The 16,605-nt window shown below is 41.4% G+C and overlaps 1 protein-coding gene across 3 annotated transcripts in view; it reads left to right on the top strand.

Annotated features, from left to right (window-relative positions):
- The window catches only part of FGD6 (FYVE, RhoGEF and PH domain containing 6), an 82,858-nt gene that overhangs the window by 16,198 nt on the left and 50,055 nt on the right, over nt 1-16,605 (top strand). For all 3 annotated transcript variants that reach the window (XM_084810257.1, XM_084810259.1, XM_084810258.1), the window contains exon 2: nt 3,926-6,338. In XM_084810257.1, the coding sequence (XP_084666383.1) occupies nt 3,926-6,338 (2,413 nt within the window). The remainder of the gene's footprint in view (nt 1-3,925; nt 6,339-16,605) is intronic.

Raw genomic sequence — 16,605 nt, forward strand, 5'->3', positions numbered from 1 at the left:
AGGAGTGTTCATACAAACACCCCATACTCATTGATCATGGAACTGGGATCATGCCTAACAGCTAGGGATGTCAGAAATCCTCAACAGAACCAAATGAGTTCAGATTTTCATGAATTCAACCTGTGGATTCTGCAACAGAATGGCTTTTCTCCTGTCAGGCAGATTCTGAGGACTTGCAGAGTGGTTTTCTAACATTCCTAGATTTTTCGCAAATTTCATGGTAGAAAAATATGCATGTTGTTTAAAAAAACATGGCCAAAAATGTGCATTTCCCCTATAGGCTAAAGTGTGAAAATGTGCATGGGGGGGGGGAATGTGCACATTTTTGCACATGGGAGTTGGTGCCAATGCGAATTTGTGCCAATTCGGAAACAAAGAAATCCAATTCCAGTGGCTGACAGAACAAATAGTGCCTGACAATCTGCGAAACACAGACAGAATGGATTTTACAAAATCCGTACATCTGTATTGGCAGCTGTGCCCTGTTGCTGCACAGGCCAAAACAGATAAAACAGATAGAAGTTATATAATGGGGCATCAGCCTATTAAAGCTGAACCTGATAGGCCAAATGCCAGGGGGAATGAAAACATCCTGACCAGATGATGGAATGTCAAAAGAGAAGAATCTAACTAAACCTGGGGAATGGAGTTTCCACAGTTTGGGTGCAGCCAGAAAGAAGACCCTCTCATTGTCATCTTTCCTCAATTTTCCTTTTGAGCCTGGCATTTTATGTAAATGTAGTGGCTATCAGAACTGTGTTGGTGACTGCCATGTTTAAAGTTATTTTTTGCGTGTTCTAAAGTTAATTTTCACTGTGGAGGATTATTTTGTGATGACCAGTTGTTTTAAGACAATAAATGAATCTGACTGACCTTGGCTGGGGGAAAAACATTTGAGGAAAGGGGCTGTAGGCAAGGGTAGTTTCGGCTAACAAGGATTTCAATATACATACATCAGTTTGGGCAAATTAGGTGGTAGAGTTTTCTTCATAAACATGTACAGTCAAGACAGTAATTACACCAAGCTGCGGACATGTGCTTCATTCAGGCTAAAAAGGGCTGAGCTTGAGTGTGAAGCAGAGGTGTGGAGTAACTAAATTGGAGTCCCTAATGCTGGTGGGAAAGGAAAAGAAAGATTTGGGGTAAGTTTGACAGAGTGGGAAAGGATTTTAGGGAGGTTTGTACTATCAAGGGGTGGTGCATTGAAGCTGATCCTCAAACACAGTGACAGTCACGTGACTCAGACTGGGTTCGTATGATTGGCAGGCAGTTAACAAGCTGCAATTAATAAGCTACCCAGAACCCATGGGCTGTTGTAGGGCTCTGGGTGGCTTGTTACCCATGGCCGCCGTTACAATGAGAAGCCTCGCAGGGAAATTTCTCCACAGTGGCATCCCTATGGTGGCGTCTCCTTTTGTGCGAACCAGACCACTGCCTTGTGGAAAAGATCCTGATGATTTTCTGGTGATTTAAAAAAAAATAGTTAATATTGTTTATTGTGATTTTAATATGAGCACGCTCCGGGAGAGAGCACAGGACAGGAAGGCCTGGCGTGCTATGGTCCATGGGGTCACGAAGAGTTGGACACAACTGAACAACAACAAATGGTGTGGGGAATTGCTTTTAGCTTATGCACGATCTACAAATATGTTGATGCTGTGGATGCAGCGACAACCGCAAATTTGATTAAAAATAAGATTTAAGGTGGGGTAGTTGCTTGGACATGTAAACCATTTAGATCGCTGAGAGTATCAATTTCATCAAAAGTGTTTTAACATTCACAATAATAAGACCCCCTCCACTGACTACACATTTAACCAGCTTTACACCAGGGGTGGGAAACATGTTGTCTTCAGCCTGCATGTGGCCACAGCTGCCCATCTGGAGTGGCCTCCACTGCCTCCTGACACACCAGCAATTTTTTTAAAAAGACATTTTTAAATGAAAATAATGGCATCCTAGTGGCTACAGAGTGCCAAAAAGGCCAAATTTAGCTCATTTGCACATTAAATCTGGCTCTTTTGATACTCTGTAGCCAGTATGGGATGCCAAAAGGGTTAAATTTAACTTGGAAACAAGCTAAATTTAATCCTTGTAGTGCTCTTTACTGCGACAGAGTGGTTTGCTGCCAAATTTTGGCAGTAAAGTGGCAGTTCCGCCCTGTTTGGTGGGATGTTCCTGGACTGCCTGCAGTTGCCCATTCCTGCTTTACACCCATACATATATAAAGATTCTCCTTCCGAGAGAGAATCTTGGTCCAGCTGGCTGGGGTGCAGGGCTTCTTTAAATGTGTGTGTGGGGGGGTTCATCTTAATAATCCCCCCCCCCCCGCAATGTGACTAGCCCATGCAGCTTTGTGGCTGAACAGAATTTGAACCTGGTTATCCTTGGCTGAAGCTGAATGCTCTGTCTGGTAGTTTACTCTGGCTCTCAAGTTGAATGTAATGCCTTATAACAGGCTTGTAAATAGCCTGGTCACCCTTGGTGAACGTGAATTTCCATTAGGATGCCAAGCAGCAAAGCTTAAATCGACTAATTTTGATTAGATTTTATTTCTAGTTAAAGATTCCCAAGGTGGCTTACATAAAGGAATAAAATATAATTATGTCACGGTTGTTTTATCTCCCCCAGGAACATAGCATTATACACAGCACATAGAGAATGCTCTCTCCCCTCAAAAGGCACAGTTCTCAGTAGGTTGTTACGGCTCTTCCGGTCACCTTTTCTCCCATCTCATTCTCCTGATTGCAGGCAATTGCGTATTCTGTTGCCTGGCCGCACACTTCTTGCTTCCTTCTGTGTAGGACTGCAGGTCTTTTTACTGTCCAGGGGCAGAGAGGGAGGGGCCAGGGGCTGCAACAGTGCCTCAGGTGAGCTCCTCCTGGCAATGGCAGTTGGGTGTTCTGTAGGTTCTTTTCTCTTTCAGGCCACAAATGGCTGATATACATACATGTAGGCAGGCAGATAAGCAAGTAAAAGTGTTTGCGGTTTAGTAACTATAGTTTTGTGGACTCATTTGCAAAGCTCACGTATGTATTCTGGGGGAGAGATGAGTGGAACCAAGTGCTGTCAAGCTAGAACATGTGATTATAGTGTGGGGCTGCACATTTTTTGTTTTGTGAATCATCCAGAGAGCTTTGGTTGTTGGGCAGTATAGAAATGTAATAAATGATTATTTATTTAAGTCTGTTTTCTGTAACTTCTGTAGACTACTTGGTTTAAATAATGAAATCTTAATAGTTAGCTTTGATTTTAATTCGTCCATGACTGGTAAGGCAAACACTTAAAGAAAACAATTCAATCAGAACTTGTTAACCCCAGCCTTCCTTCCCATCGCTCTATAAGGGTACAATCCTATGCATGTTTAGACAGAAAAAACGTCCTACAACTCCCAGTATGCCCCAGCCAGTCAGGCTGGCTGGGAGATGCTGGGAGCTATAGGGCATTTTTCTGACTAAACATGCATAGGATTGTGCCCTAATTCGTTTAAAGATAGATCTAATTTTCCCAAACTGTCTCTCTCTTCTCTTGAACCGCAGCCTTTATTACAAATAGTGATGAAAAATTATAGAAAATAAAAATGAGAAAAGAGGAGTTGTGCCGGATTAGACCAAAGACCTAATCTAGCATTCTGTTCCCACAGTGGTTAAGCATATGCCGTGGGAAGCCCCACAAGCAGAACATGAGTTCAATAGCACCCTCCCACTCGTGTTGCCCAGCAGCTGGTATTGGGAGACTTACTCTGATACTGGAGGTAATATATAGCCATCATGACTAGTAGCCATTGATAGCCTTATCCTCTATAAAAATAGCAATGTCTGCTTTTAATATGTATAGTCATAGTCATACATTTCTGTGCTCTGCACAGAATTATCATAACCAACCTAATATTTTCCTTTCTCTCTCTCTTTTCACTCCCTTCTAGAAATTAAGAAGCCACCAGTGGCCCCAAAACCAAAATTTGTGGTAGGAAACAAAGTAGTACCACCTCCTGTGGCACCTAAACCAGATGTTGTTCTTGCAGATGTTTTACAACCCACAAAGAAAACAAAACCAGCAATAGCACCAAAACCAAAGGTTCTGAAGTGCTCATCTGTTCCAGAGGTTAAAACTGCACCACCATATTTAAGCAAAAGTTCTAAAAGTTTAGAAGAACACAAAAGAGATGCTTCTGAGTACTTGGTTCATGTGAATTACACAAATGGAGCCCCAAGAGACAATACTGCTTATATTATATCGGTGTGTTCATGCAATGTTGAATGCATTCATAAATTTGGGAATGGGGAGAACACATGCAAAAACCCAACCATTTTTGAACAGTTGGAAAACCTAGAGAACATTGATATAGGTGAACAACCATCATCATCTCTGAAACCTAGAATGATATTTGATAGTCATAATGAAAAAAATATGAATAAAAACAGGGTCATTTTAAAGGCTAGTCTTCTAGAGGAAAAACTCAAAGATGTTCTAACACAAAGTGTTTTCCCCAGTAATAGCTGTTTGAGGCATAAGCCTTTGAGTAAAGTTGAAAAAGATAACCATAGTTCTAACAATGACATTAAAATAGAATTTACAGACCTTGTTGTACCTTCATCCAATTTTGAGGAAGTTATGGACAACCCAGACAACCATATGAAGATAACTGGTGTTGAGTCTGAAATGTCAGAAGCTCCTCTTTTGACTGAAAACATCAACAGTTGCTTCTGCTCACTTGACCCAACAACTTTTGAAAAAGTAGATACTGATGATCTGTATACAGGCACTAACACAAAAGGGGGTGATGAATCTTTGTCTTCATCTGGAATAGGCTCTGCTCCATTAAATAAATGTCTCCCAATTCCCAAACCAAGAAAGTTACGTGCGCCTTGTCTAGTTCGCCAAGATGGCATAGATATACCAGGAGAAGGAATGAAAGAACTAGCAGCTTCAGAGTGTGGTTCTGCTACATTTTCTGAGTGTGCTGTTACAAAAACAGCAAAAATTAATGTTCTTGTTCAAAGTGTTTCCTATAAAAATGAAGAACTTATACACACAGTTGATAAATCTGAGATTACTTCATATGTAGCTGGAAAAATGCATCTGCCAAATGAATCTGCTGATTCCAAAGAACTGATCCCACAAAACCCCTTGCCTGAGGTTCCACGTGAAAGCTCTTACCAGGCAGAAAATGTTGAGGGTTCTTTGGTCCTTAACTCCATAAATCCTACTGGTAATATAATGGAAGACACCAGTATTTTGGCTGCTAATGGCAAAGAGACAGGCTTTATAAGGTGTAGTAATCTTTCTATGAGTTTGCCTAAGCAATTAAAGTTATCATGCAATCAGCATTTGCCTGCCTTTGAGAGCCTTCATGATTATGCACAAAAGAAAGATGATAAAGATGCTCACTTAAAAGGTGAAAGTTCTCCAAGAATCATTCCTAAAAAACCTCAAAGGCACAGCATTCCTGCAGCTGGTCTATTGAAAAAAGCTGCATCAGCTGAACTTATTGAGAGAAGTGCTTACCTTTCTAATGAAGAGAGACTTTCAGGGACTCCTTTGGAGGAGGCTCATATAAGGCATTTGTCAGCCAAAGAACAAGGTGCATTGCTATCCTGCGATACTCCAAAGTCGTTTTTGGAGAAACCTGTTTGGAAATTACCTCATCCTATTCTTCCATTTTCAGGCAACCCAGAAGCCTTAAAAAACACAAAGAATGCAAAAAACTCTGAACTTCCAAGTATTGTGACAAAACCTCGAGCCAAATCCTTGTCTTCAGTAGATACGGTGAGAATACACAAGCTGCCAAAAGAGCCTCAAAAGAAAAATTCCCTAAAAAAATTCTTAAACATGAAACTGTCTGTTTGCATAATGAAAAGTGACTTCCAGAAATTTTTGACCAAGGGCAGCCACTGTACTGATAATGCCACTGTTACTTTTTCTAGCGCGGAAGGGCCTGACAAAAATCAAAATGTGACCAGCATGATAAATGGAAGAAAAAATAAGCCCTCAAAGATACATTCCCCAGAAATGGGTAGCCTATCCTCACAAAAGGAAAAGCAAAGATTCAGAGGTCAGAAGGAAACGACAATTAGCCAGAGATCAAAGTCTTTAGATGAACAGACCTTCACATCACAAGGATGCTTGAGTTCTCTCACTCATGGCTACGTACCAGAATATGAAAATGTGAGCCATTATGAAGAAATCCCAGAGTATGAGAACTTGCCTTTTGTGTCCATTGATAAAAACCCATGTTTTGAGTGGCACAATTCTAGGACTGTAGAAGACCATGATGCTAATGTATATGAGGTGGAAGAGCTATACGAACCTACAAGGAGCTGTTCAGAGTTCCGCAGGTAAGGTACCATAGTGGGAGGATATGAAGTACGTGTGAAATATTGCTATCAATCTACACTCAAGGGTTGGTCATGTTCTGACTCCAGACTTTCAAGGACTGAAGTATGTGAAAGATGTTGGCCACCCCCCCCCTTTGTTCTTGCACCCATACCTGAGTAACAAGGAAGTTGGCATAATTGGTTGTTTTGGAAAATGTCATTCCCTGAATCCCCTCGCATCTCAGTGAAACACTTAATGCCCCCCCCCCCTTTATTCTCTTCCATTCCCAGGGCCATACATTATTTGAGAGTTGTTTCCCCCTCAAACAAGCTATGCCACCCGGGTTCGGATAACATGTCAACCTGTGCCCAGGAGTGTAATTAAGCAAATGGCAACCAGCATGCTAACCCTTCTCACATTTTATATAGGGCCCAAGTGAATGAAAAGCTTTCATCACAAATTTACTATTCAACTTATCAAGAATGTTATAATAATAATATATGTTATTATAATAATATAATATAATATAATATAATATAATATAATATAATATAATATAATATAATATATAATAATTGGCATCACTTGTATTTCCAAATTGTTGGGGAAGAAAATATAAGTGATAGCCTATTTTTCTAAGAGTGAGGGGTAGTATTGTTAAATTGCAAACTACCTTGCTTCTCAGAGAAACAAAGTATCTTTTGGGACTCATGGCAGCTTCCATTCCAGCCTGTCCCACACACCCAGCTGGTGTGTGGGTAGGCTTTTCATTGGGACAGCAGCACAGGGGAGCTTTGCAGTCCAGATCTTGTCTCCTCTCCCCCACCCATCTGCTTTTTTTGTTGTTGACATGTGACATGCATTTCACATTTGGCCCCAAGACAAGTATATTTAGGTTTGCTAATATGCAAAAGTATTGCAATCCAATACATTAAAAGCCTAACTATTAATTACTGCAATGGCTTTAATCAGTTGAAAGGGCTACATTTTTTAATATTATATTCACTTTGATGATGGTTTCATGCCTTCCCTCCTTATTTCTCTTTGCTGCAGAGGCCAGTTTTTGGTTAGGTGCCATGCAGCAAGTCACTGAATGCCATATAATTGTCAGAATCTATAAAAGTATGTAGCTTCTCTCCATTGGTGTGTTTGAGGAATTTGGTCTTTGCGAATTTTGATACAAACTGGCTTGATCCGCACCTTCAGGACTAATGTGATTAGAATTTAGATATCAATCAGATTCCACACCTCCCAAATGTTCTGATGTAGTTCTTGGTTCAAAAAAAATTAAAATGCATATTTTAAGAGAAAGTATGTTTAAACATATACTTTAAAGAATTGAATGCTTTTATGGATTAAAAAAATCTCAGTTGAACATGGTAATGGAATGCATGGACTTGTGGATGATTACATGTGAAAGTGGCATGGACTGGAAATACACTGATTCATCCATCCCCAGTGCCTGCTAACATAGCCAACCCCACAGGCCATTATTATTACTACCTACTACTGTTATTATTTACTACATTTATTTACTGCCCAACAGCTGAAGCTCTCTGGGCAGTTCAGAACAATTAAAACAATTAAATAAAATACAACATGATAAATCATAAGACTTTAAAAGTTTAAAAGTAGCATGTAAAACCAACAACAGTTACAACCCTGGGAAAGCCTGGGTGAAAAGGTGCACTTTTAGGAAGCGTTTGAAAGATGCCAAATTTTGTGCCTCCCGAACTGCATGGGAGAGGGTGGGAATGCTCCACATAATCCATCATGTTTTTCAGTGTGGAATTATGATGTTGCATTAAATGAGTAAGAGAAGGAAGCAATGGAAATAGCTAGATACTTCCCGCTGCCCACCCCTCTCCCCACAATATGAACTTCCTGTAACAGCAGTGTAGTATCACATGATTACAGAAGAGTATCGTAACTTAAAAGAAGAGCGCAAGGTCACATAGAATCAGAATGGATAAAAGGCCTATTTGTATGATTGAACAGCCTTTTCCTGTGTGTTATTTTTAGCATCGGCTAGCTTAGGAAATACAAATTAGTATTAGACTTTTTTTCTTACAGTGAAATACTGTGAAATTCTAGAAACCACACACACACACACACACACACACACACAAGATTCTGAGAAAGGGTTCCACACCCATCTTAGAAAAGAATTACCCCACAGGAGGAAGAGGACAATGGGAATTTAATTGCAAGTGTGTTTAAATGTATTTTTAGGCTGCAGTCCTATATCCACTTACTCTGCAGTAAGCCCCATTGACTTCAGTGGGGTCAATGGAACTTACATTTCAGTAGATGTGCATAGAATTGCACTGCTCTGAAGTGGTATAGTCTTGTAGATGTCTCATATAGTTGGGATTGGTGAACTCAATTTCTGGCTGTTGAGCTCGTGCAAATTAGAGGCTTTTTAGATGAACAGTTCATCATATTCCAGACAGTTCCTACTGTACCATTTCAGGCTACAGGTGAGGGGCAGCATGATTAAATTCTTCCCCATATTAAAAACAAAACATAAACTCCCTGCATATAGAAAGCAAACCGGAGAAGAGTTCTAATACCCTAGCCTTTCCCTGAAATGCCAATTATCTATGTGTAGGAGTGTGTGTGGTGGGGGCAGGGAGTGAGAATTCAGTCATGCAGCCCCTTTTTTGCAGTCTGAAGTGATACAATCTAGGAACAGTTTTGCGTTAGGGTAAGCTATTTGTTTAATACAGGGCTAAGTTAAACACATTTGGGCCAGGGGCCAGGTGTTTAGCTAGACAAAATCCTTCATCATAGTTTGGCTCAGTAGTTCTGAGGATTAGGTTCCCAGGAAGGAGATCCGAACATGAGTTAAAACTTTATTCTTAACTAAGAGGGTGGGTGCCAATGAAGGTACACATGAAGGCAAGGATACAATAGCATCAGTAGCACACAGAATGGCCCGAAGCAATGGCAAGATACCACAAGCCGACAAAAGCCCTGTGGTGTTCAGACCTGTTCCTCTTATTGTTGTTACCCCTGCCAATACTGTGACCAATATGGTAACTTGGGAATTATTTAGACATGTTTGCACATGAATATTCCCTGATCCTCCACATACATGTAAATGCGGAGAGCTAGCACTCAGGCTTCATTTGGTAAGAAGTTATTTGAATGTTGTAAAAGGGAAAAACTTTATCATTTCCATTCCTTCCTTCCATTACTTGTGACATCATTTTTGTTGTTCAGCCATTAAGTCGTGTCCAACTCTTCGTGACCTTGTGGACCATAGCACGCCAGGCCTTGCTGTCCTCCGCTCTCTCCCAGAGTGTGCTCAAGTTCATATTCATTGCATCGGTGATGCTATCTAGCCATCTCAATCTCTGCCATCTCCTTCTCCTTTTGCCTTCAATCCTTCCCAGCATCAAGGTATTTTCCAGGGAGCTTTCTCTTCGCATTTGATGGCCAAAATATTTCAGCTTCAGCTTCAGTATCTGTCCTTCCAATGAGCAGTCAGGGTTGATTTCCTGTAGGATTGACTGATTTGACCTCCTTGCAGTCCAGGGGACTCATAAGAGTCTTCTCCAGCACCACAGTTCGAAAGCATCAATTCTTCGGCGCTCAGCCTTCCTTATAGTCCAGCTCTCACAGCCATATGTTACTACTGGGAAAACCATAGCTTTGATTATGCGGACCTTTGTTGGCAAGGTGATGTCTCTGCTTCTTACTATGCTGTCTAGGTTTGCCATAGCTTTCCTCCCAAGGAGCAAGCGTCTTTTAATTTCATGGCTACAGTCACTGTCTGCAGTGATCTTGGAGCCCAAGAAAGTAAAATCTGTCACTGCTTCCATTTCTTCCCTTCCATATGCCAGGAAGTGATGGGGCCAGATGCCATGATCTTCGTTGTTTTAATGTTGAGTTTCAAACCAGCTTTTGCACTCTCCACTTTCACCCTCAACAAGAGGCTCTTTAGATCCTCTTCACTTTCTGCCATTAGGGTGGTATCATCTGCGTATCTGAGGATGTAGATAATTCTCCTGGCAATCTTAATTCCGACCTGTGATTCATCCAATCTGGCGTTTCTCATGATGTTCTCTGCATATAAATTAAATAAGCAGGGTGACAATATGCAGCCTTGTCGTACTCCTTTCCCAATTTTGAACCACTCGGTTGTTCCATGTCCGGTTCTTACTGTTGCTTCTTGACCCTCGTACAGGTTTCTCAGGAGACAGGTAAGGTGGTCTGGTACTCCCATCACTTTAAGAATTTGCCACAGTTTGTTGTGATGCACACAATCAAAGGCTTTAGCGTAGTCAATGAAGCAGAAATAGATGTTTTTCTGGAATTCTCTTGCTTTCTCCATGATCCAGCGAATGTTGGCGATTTGATCTCTAGTTCCTCTGCCTCTTCGAAACCCAGCTTGGACTTCCGGTAGTTCTTGGTTCACATACTGCTAAAGCTTAGCTTGTAGGATTTTGAGCATAACCTTGCTGGCATGTGAAATGAGCACAATTGTGTGGTAGTTTGAACACTCTTTGGCATTGCCCTTCTTTGGAATTGGAATGTAAACTGACCTTTTCCAGTCTTGTGGCTGCTGTTGAGTGTTCCATATTTGTTGGCATATCGAGTGCAGCGCTTTAACAGCATAATCTTGTAGGATTTTAAATAGCTCAGCTGGAATACTGTCATCTCCGCTAGCTTTGTTGTTAGTAATGCTTCCTAAGGCCCACTTGACTTCACTCTCGAGGATGTCCGGCTCAGGTTCAGTGACCACACTATCATGGCTATCAGGGACATTAAGATCTTTCCTGTATAGTTCTTCTGTGTATTCTTTCCACCTCTTCTTAATCTCATCTGCTTCTGTTAGGTCCCTGCCTTCTTTGTCCTTTATCATGCCTATCAAAACGTTCCCTTGAGATCTCCAATTTTCTTGAAGAGATCTCTAGTCTTTCCCGTTCTGTTGTTTTCCTCGATTTCTTTGCATTGTTCATTTAAGAAGGCCTTCTTGTCTCTCCTTGCTATTCTCTGGAACTCTGCATTCAGTTGGATATATCTTCCCCTTTCTCCCTTGCTTTTCGCTTCCCTTCTTTCCTCAGCTACTTGTAAAGCCTCATCAGACAGCCACTTGGCTTTCTTGCATTTCTTTTTCTTTGGGATGGATTTCGTTGCTGCCTCCTGAACAATGTTACGGACCTCTGTCCATAGTTCCTCAGGCACTCTGTCTATCAGGTCTAATCCCTGAAATCTATTCCTCACCTCCACTGTATATTCATAAGGGGTATGATTTAGGTCATACCTGAATGGTTTAGTGGTGTTCCCGACGTTCTTCAATTTAAGCCGAAATTTTGCAAGAAGCGGCTCATGATCTGAGCCACAGTCAGCTCCAGGTCTTGTTTTTACTGACTGTATGGAGCTTCTCCATCTTTGGCTGCAAAGGACATAATCAATCTGATTTCAATATTGACCATCTGGTGATGTCCATGTGTAGAGTCATCTCTTGTGCTGTTGGAAAAGAGTGTTTGCTATGATCAGCGTGTTCCCTTGGCAAAACTCTATTAGCCTTTGTCCTGCTTCATTTTGTACACCAAGGCCATGCTTGCCTGTTATCCCGGTGATTTCTTGACTTCCTACTTTAGCATTCCAATCCCCTATGATGAAGAGGACATCTTTTTTTGGTGTTAGTTCTAGAAGGTGTTGTAGGTCTTCATCGAACCGATCAACCTCAGCTTCTTCGGCCTCAGTGGTTGGGGCATAGACTTGAATTACTGTGATGTTGAATAGTTTGCCCTGGATTCGTACCGAGATCATTCTGTCATTTTTGAGATTGTACCCCAGTACTGCTTTTCCCACCCTTTTGTTGACTATGAGTGCTACTCCATTTCTTCTAAGGGATTCTTGCCCACAGTAGTAGATATAATGGCACCTGAATTAAATTCGCTCATGCTTGTCTATTTTAGTTCGCTGATTCCCAAGATGTCAATGTTCAATCTTGCCATCTCCTGTTTGACCACCTGCAGCTTACCTTGATTCATTGATCTGACATTCCAGGTTCCTAAACAATATTTTTCTTTACAGCATCGGATTTTCTTTTCACCACCAGACACATCCACAGCTGAGTGTCCTTTTGACTTTGGCCCAGCCGCTTCACTCTTTCTGGCGCTACTTGGAAATACCCTCTGCTCTTCCCCAGTAGTATATTGGACACCCTCCGACCTGAGGGGCTCATCTTCCAGCGTCATATCTTTTAGCCTTGTGATACGTTCCATACATTGTACTAAAGAAAATGTTGGATTCTCTCTAGCTTTCCCACATTATATTTCTGGCTATCTCAGTAACCACATATGGATCATATAACAGGCTAGCATGATATATAGATTCTTGATTGTTCTGACTGGGAAGAGTTGTCATATAACTATTGTTCAGACAAATGTTAAGGAACCGATATTTCAGTAAGAATTGGGTTGAGGTAGAATGCACAACACATAGAACATGGTTCAAACCCTGGTTTAAGTTCCTCATTGGTGTGCTGACATTAAAACCTAGTTCTCTCTTCCAGACTGAATAGGAGCTATAGTTTGAGCTAGCTAGGATTGGTGCACTGACAAAAGGAAGAGGCAAGGGGGGAGTATACAGTCTCCATGCTTGTTCCCAGCAGTTAAAACGATGGTTTAGCAAGTCAGGAAATCTGTCTACCTAAAAGTATTTTTAGGCTGCCTTTAAGGGTGGAACCTTTCATGTACGTCTGAACCAGCCCAATATGTCCCTTTTGCATGTTTGATCTCCTGCAGTGTAGCTTTGGAAACCTTCCAGCACCAATGACCTCATACTTTACAACTGGACATATCTTTAATTTCAGTTTGTGGCATGAGACCAATTATACCCCACATTCGTCTTTTGCCTCTCTGTTTAAAGAAGATGCATATATCTTCTTTAAACAGGGGGAGAGAGGAAAATATGATGGTGGTATTTGTCATAGGTTGGGCTGGGACCTTGTTATAGGTCACAACAACCCACTAGGTAAAGACTAGTTGTTGCAAGAAATCTTTCAAGAAGTTAGAAAGTTAACTGGTACAGCCCCTGCTATTCTGATACCTGTGGTGGCTGTGTTGTTAGATTTGAATGATACAGCCTAAGGCAGCTAATGTTGCAGTGACTCAGAGGATGCTAAAGTGCGACGTGCAGATTGCACACATCCTCTGCTACATTGCTGGTGATCCAGAGGAAGTATTTCCATATTGAGTTATGTCTCAAAAAGATCTGGTGCCTCAAGTAACCACTTAGCTCGGCTGTACAGCCATAAGAATCCCCCATGTGTCTGTAAGAATTAGGCATGTAATATAGAACCACCTCAAGGTATCTGTATTTGATAGTACTTAGCATAAGGTTTGTAACCCTTGTTAAATTATCCTAATGTTTACGATGCCATTTCTACTAAAGGAACTTGATTCTACTCTTGAAATAATGTACGTGAACTTGCATGCTTTTGATGTTAGGGCTTTTCTCAGCATAAAAATATTTTGGCAAGTACTTGGGAATGGGAGAACATAAAACTGGGTGAGCGGGAGACACAGACTGGAAAGGCAATTAGGCATAAAGGAATAGAGATGATGTGTGTTCAGGGAAGGGCTGCTTTAAGCTCCCAGCAGGGCTGACCCTATCAGTAGGCAGAGTGAAGCAGCTGCCTTAGATGGCATATGTTGGATGGCAATGAGGTGTTAGATGCCAGAGCTGTGTGTACCATTTGGCTTCCCTGTGGCCCTTAAGCTAGCCTGCTGCCTTCATGTGCAGTGGAAGATGCTCTCTCATCGCCAATGATAACATAAGGTGTACCACTCTGGTGGGCTTCTGCACACAGAATGTGGGGGAGGGCACCATCTTGTCCTTTGCATCAGGTAGCAAAATCTCTTGGACCAGCTCTGGCCCCCAAACTTCTGAATGCATAATGCATAGTGCACAGGCAAAAGTATGCAAGGTTTCGCATATATTGGGGCAACATATTTCATTTTCTGTGTGATTTTAAGACATTTTGTTTCAGATTGGATTGTAACAAGTAACTATTTATTATGAACCTTTTCAAACATGGCTTGGATATGCATGATGACAGTTTTATGTTATGTAAGAGCTTAGTACATTTTATTCAGAAATAAATTATATTAGCAATCATAATCTTAAAATTAAAAATCCATTGTAATGTGTAAATCAGTCATAATTTATCACAGGAAACCTCTGGAGGCTAAAAAGCATTCATCTTATACACTAAACTTGCCAAGCTGATGGTGATGAATACTCAGTGAAAATTCTGAAGTTATAAAATGCTTATTCAACAAGGAAAGGATGCCAACCTCTGGGGAAAATCAGACTTGATGCACCCCTACCAAAAATGCATAGCTGATCTGTCAGGGGAAAATTTAAACTTCTTCTAAACATTTTAAGATTAGGTGACTTAGGGCTCAATCCTGTGGTTGCTAGACAGCGACTAGATGGCCATAGGATTGTTCAGTTCTGGGAACCAATCTTTGGAGCCCCTGCTCCAAGGTCAGTTCCTGGAGAACTGCGTCCCAGCCCCTGCTGCCTCATAGGAGGCATGGATCATCCCCGGGCACCATGGTCATAAGAGCAGTGCAGAACGGAGCAGTTCCTGGGGGCTGGAAGTATGGAAGCGCCGGTATGTGTCATCCAGCTTCCCCACCCCGCGCTCTGATGTCCCACAGCAAGACTGCTGAAATCAGCTGTCTAGCTGCAAATGCAGGGTGTCCGGAGCACAGAGGAGAAGATTCCCTCTCTACTCTTCCTGCCATGCATTGGATGGGCGGTCGCCTCTGAGTTCGGCGGCAGCCGCCTATCCTGATAGGATTGCTCCATTATTATTTTTTTCTAAGATTAGGTAAGTTTTTATAAATATGGGCCTCAAGAGCATATTACGCTTTTTCTTTGAGGGCATATTAGGCCCTCCAAAATGTTCAGTGTTAATTGTAAATAACCATGCACCACTAACAAAGGAAGAATTCTTCAGATTTTGGATTTAGCAGGAGAAACTTCATGATGAGCACTCACTGCAAAATGTCTAGTAGCAGCCCAGCCTCCAAAAGCTGCTGGGAGTATTGCTAGGAAATACTTTTGTCTAAATATATACATTTTTACTGGTGGCTCTCCTTTTTGTTCCCTTCCGTGAGTTTAAAATTAATAATAAAGCAGGATTTAGTATGATATGCTTATATTGTGATTCTTTCAGATGAAGCGTTTTCACATAAGTTCAGATTTTTCAGTTCAGCAAACCAGAACTAGCACTGTTTGTGTGTCACATCCAGCTCACATGCTGTGACAGGGTATTCTTACTCAAAGAATAGTGCAGTGACTTAATGGTGACTTGTTTCACATGACTGCTAATGCAGAAGTTTCTTTTCCAAAAAAGCTTAATGTGTGGTAATGCTTAACACAGAAAACGTGGGAGGTTAATATTTTAAATGCGATTAGTTCAGCACATTTTTGGTTCATTTTGCAAAAATGTTAGCTTATGTAAAACTGGAATATGTTGATGACAAATAGGTATGAGAAAATAGTTGGCAATAAACAGAAAAATGGAGTACTGGAAAATGTTTAAAGTGCTAATAACATGCAGTAGTGCTGTGAAGAGGTATAGACTGCCGCTGTCATTTTGAATATGAAACCTCTGATCAGCTCGATCAGAGGTTGCTCTGTGATGTCTGAACCCGGACACTATGGGTTAGTCATGGGCTAAACAACTCACAGTTAACCTAACAACTAACTGTAGGTTAAGTGTGGTTTGTTTAACCCACGATTAACCCAGAGTGTTCAGGTTCGGGAGTAATGGAGCAACCTTTGATTGGAGGTTGCATATTCAAAATAGCGGCGGCCCCTGCAGCTTGCCAGTGTTACATGAGAACTGGGTTTGTGACTGGCTTCCTGCTAGGCTCCAAAATCTTTGTTCTGGGATAAGACTAAGGTGTTGGGTCATCTCCCTGGGGAAGCTGATGAATGTTTCATCTCAGTGGAAAGAGCTCTGCTGCATCCTAACTAATCTTCTCTTTACATGGGTCCCCAGATATTTGTATGCTGGACCAGTATCTCAGAGCTTGGGTGTTCATAGAAATGTGAGCAGTCTTTCCTGAGGATTGGAATGGGGACTGGCATTTCCACCTGTCCCTCTGCTTTGCTAAAGCCCTGTAACAGCTCTTGCAGTTTGAGAGTGTAATTCTCTTTTGAGCTTTCGTATCGGGCCATAATTGCACGAGCAGGGGGCTGTGTCACTTACTGCAAACAGAAGTTCCTTTTGGATCTTTAGTTTGATTG

This window comes from Heloderma suspectum, chromosome 7, assembly GCF_057233095.1.
Source record: "Heloderma suspectum isolate Gila_16-S chromosome 7, 16-S_ref, whole genome shotgun sequence".
Classification (NCBI taxonomy): domain Eukaryota; kingdom Metazoa; phylum Chordata; class Lepidosauria; order Squamata; family Helodermatidae; genus Heloderma; species Heloderma suspectum.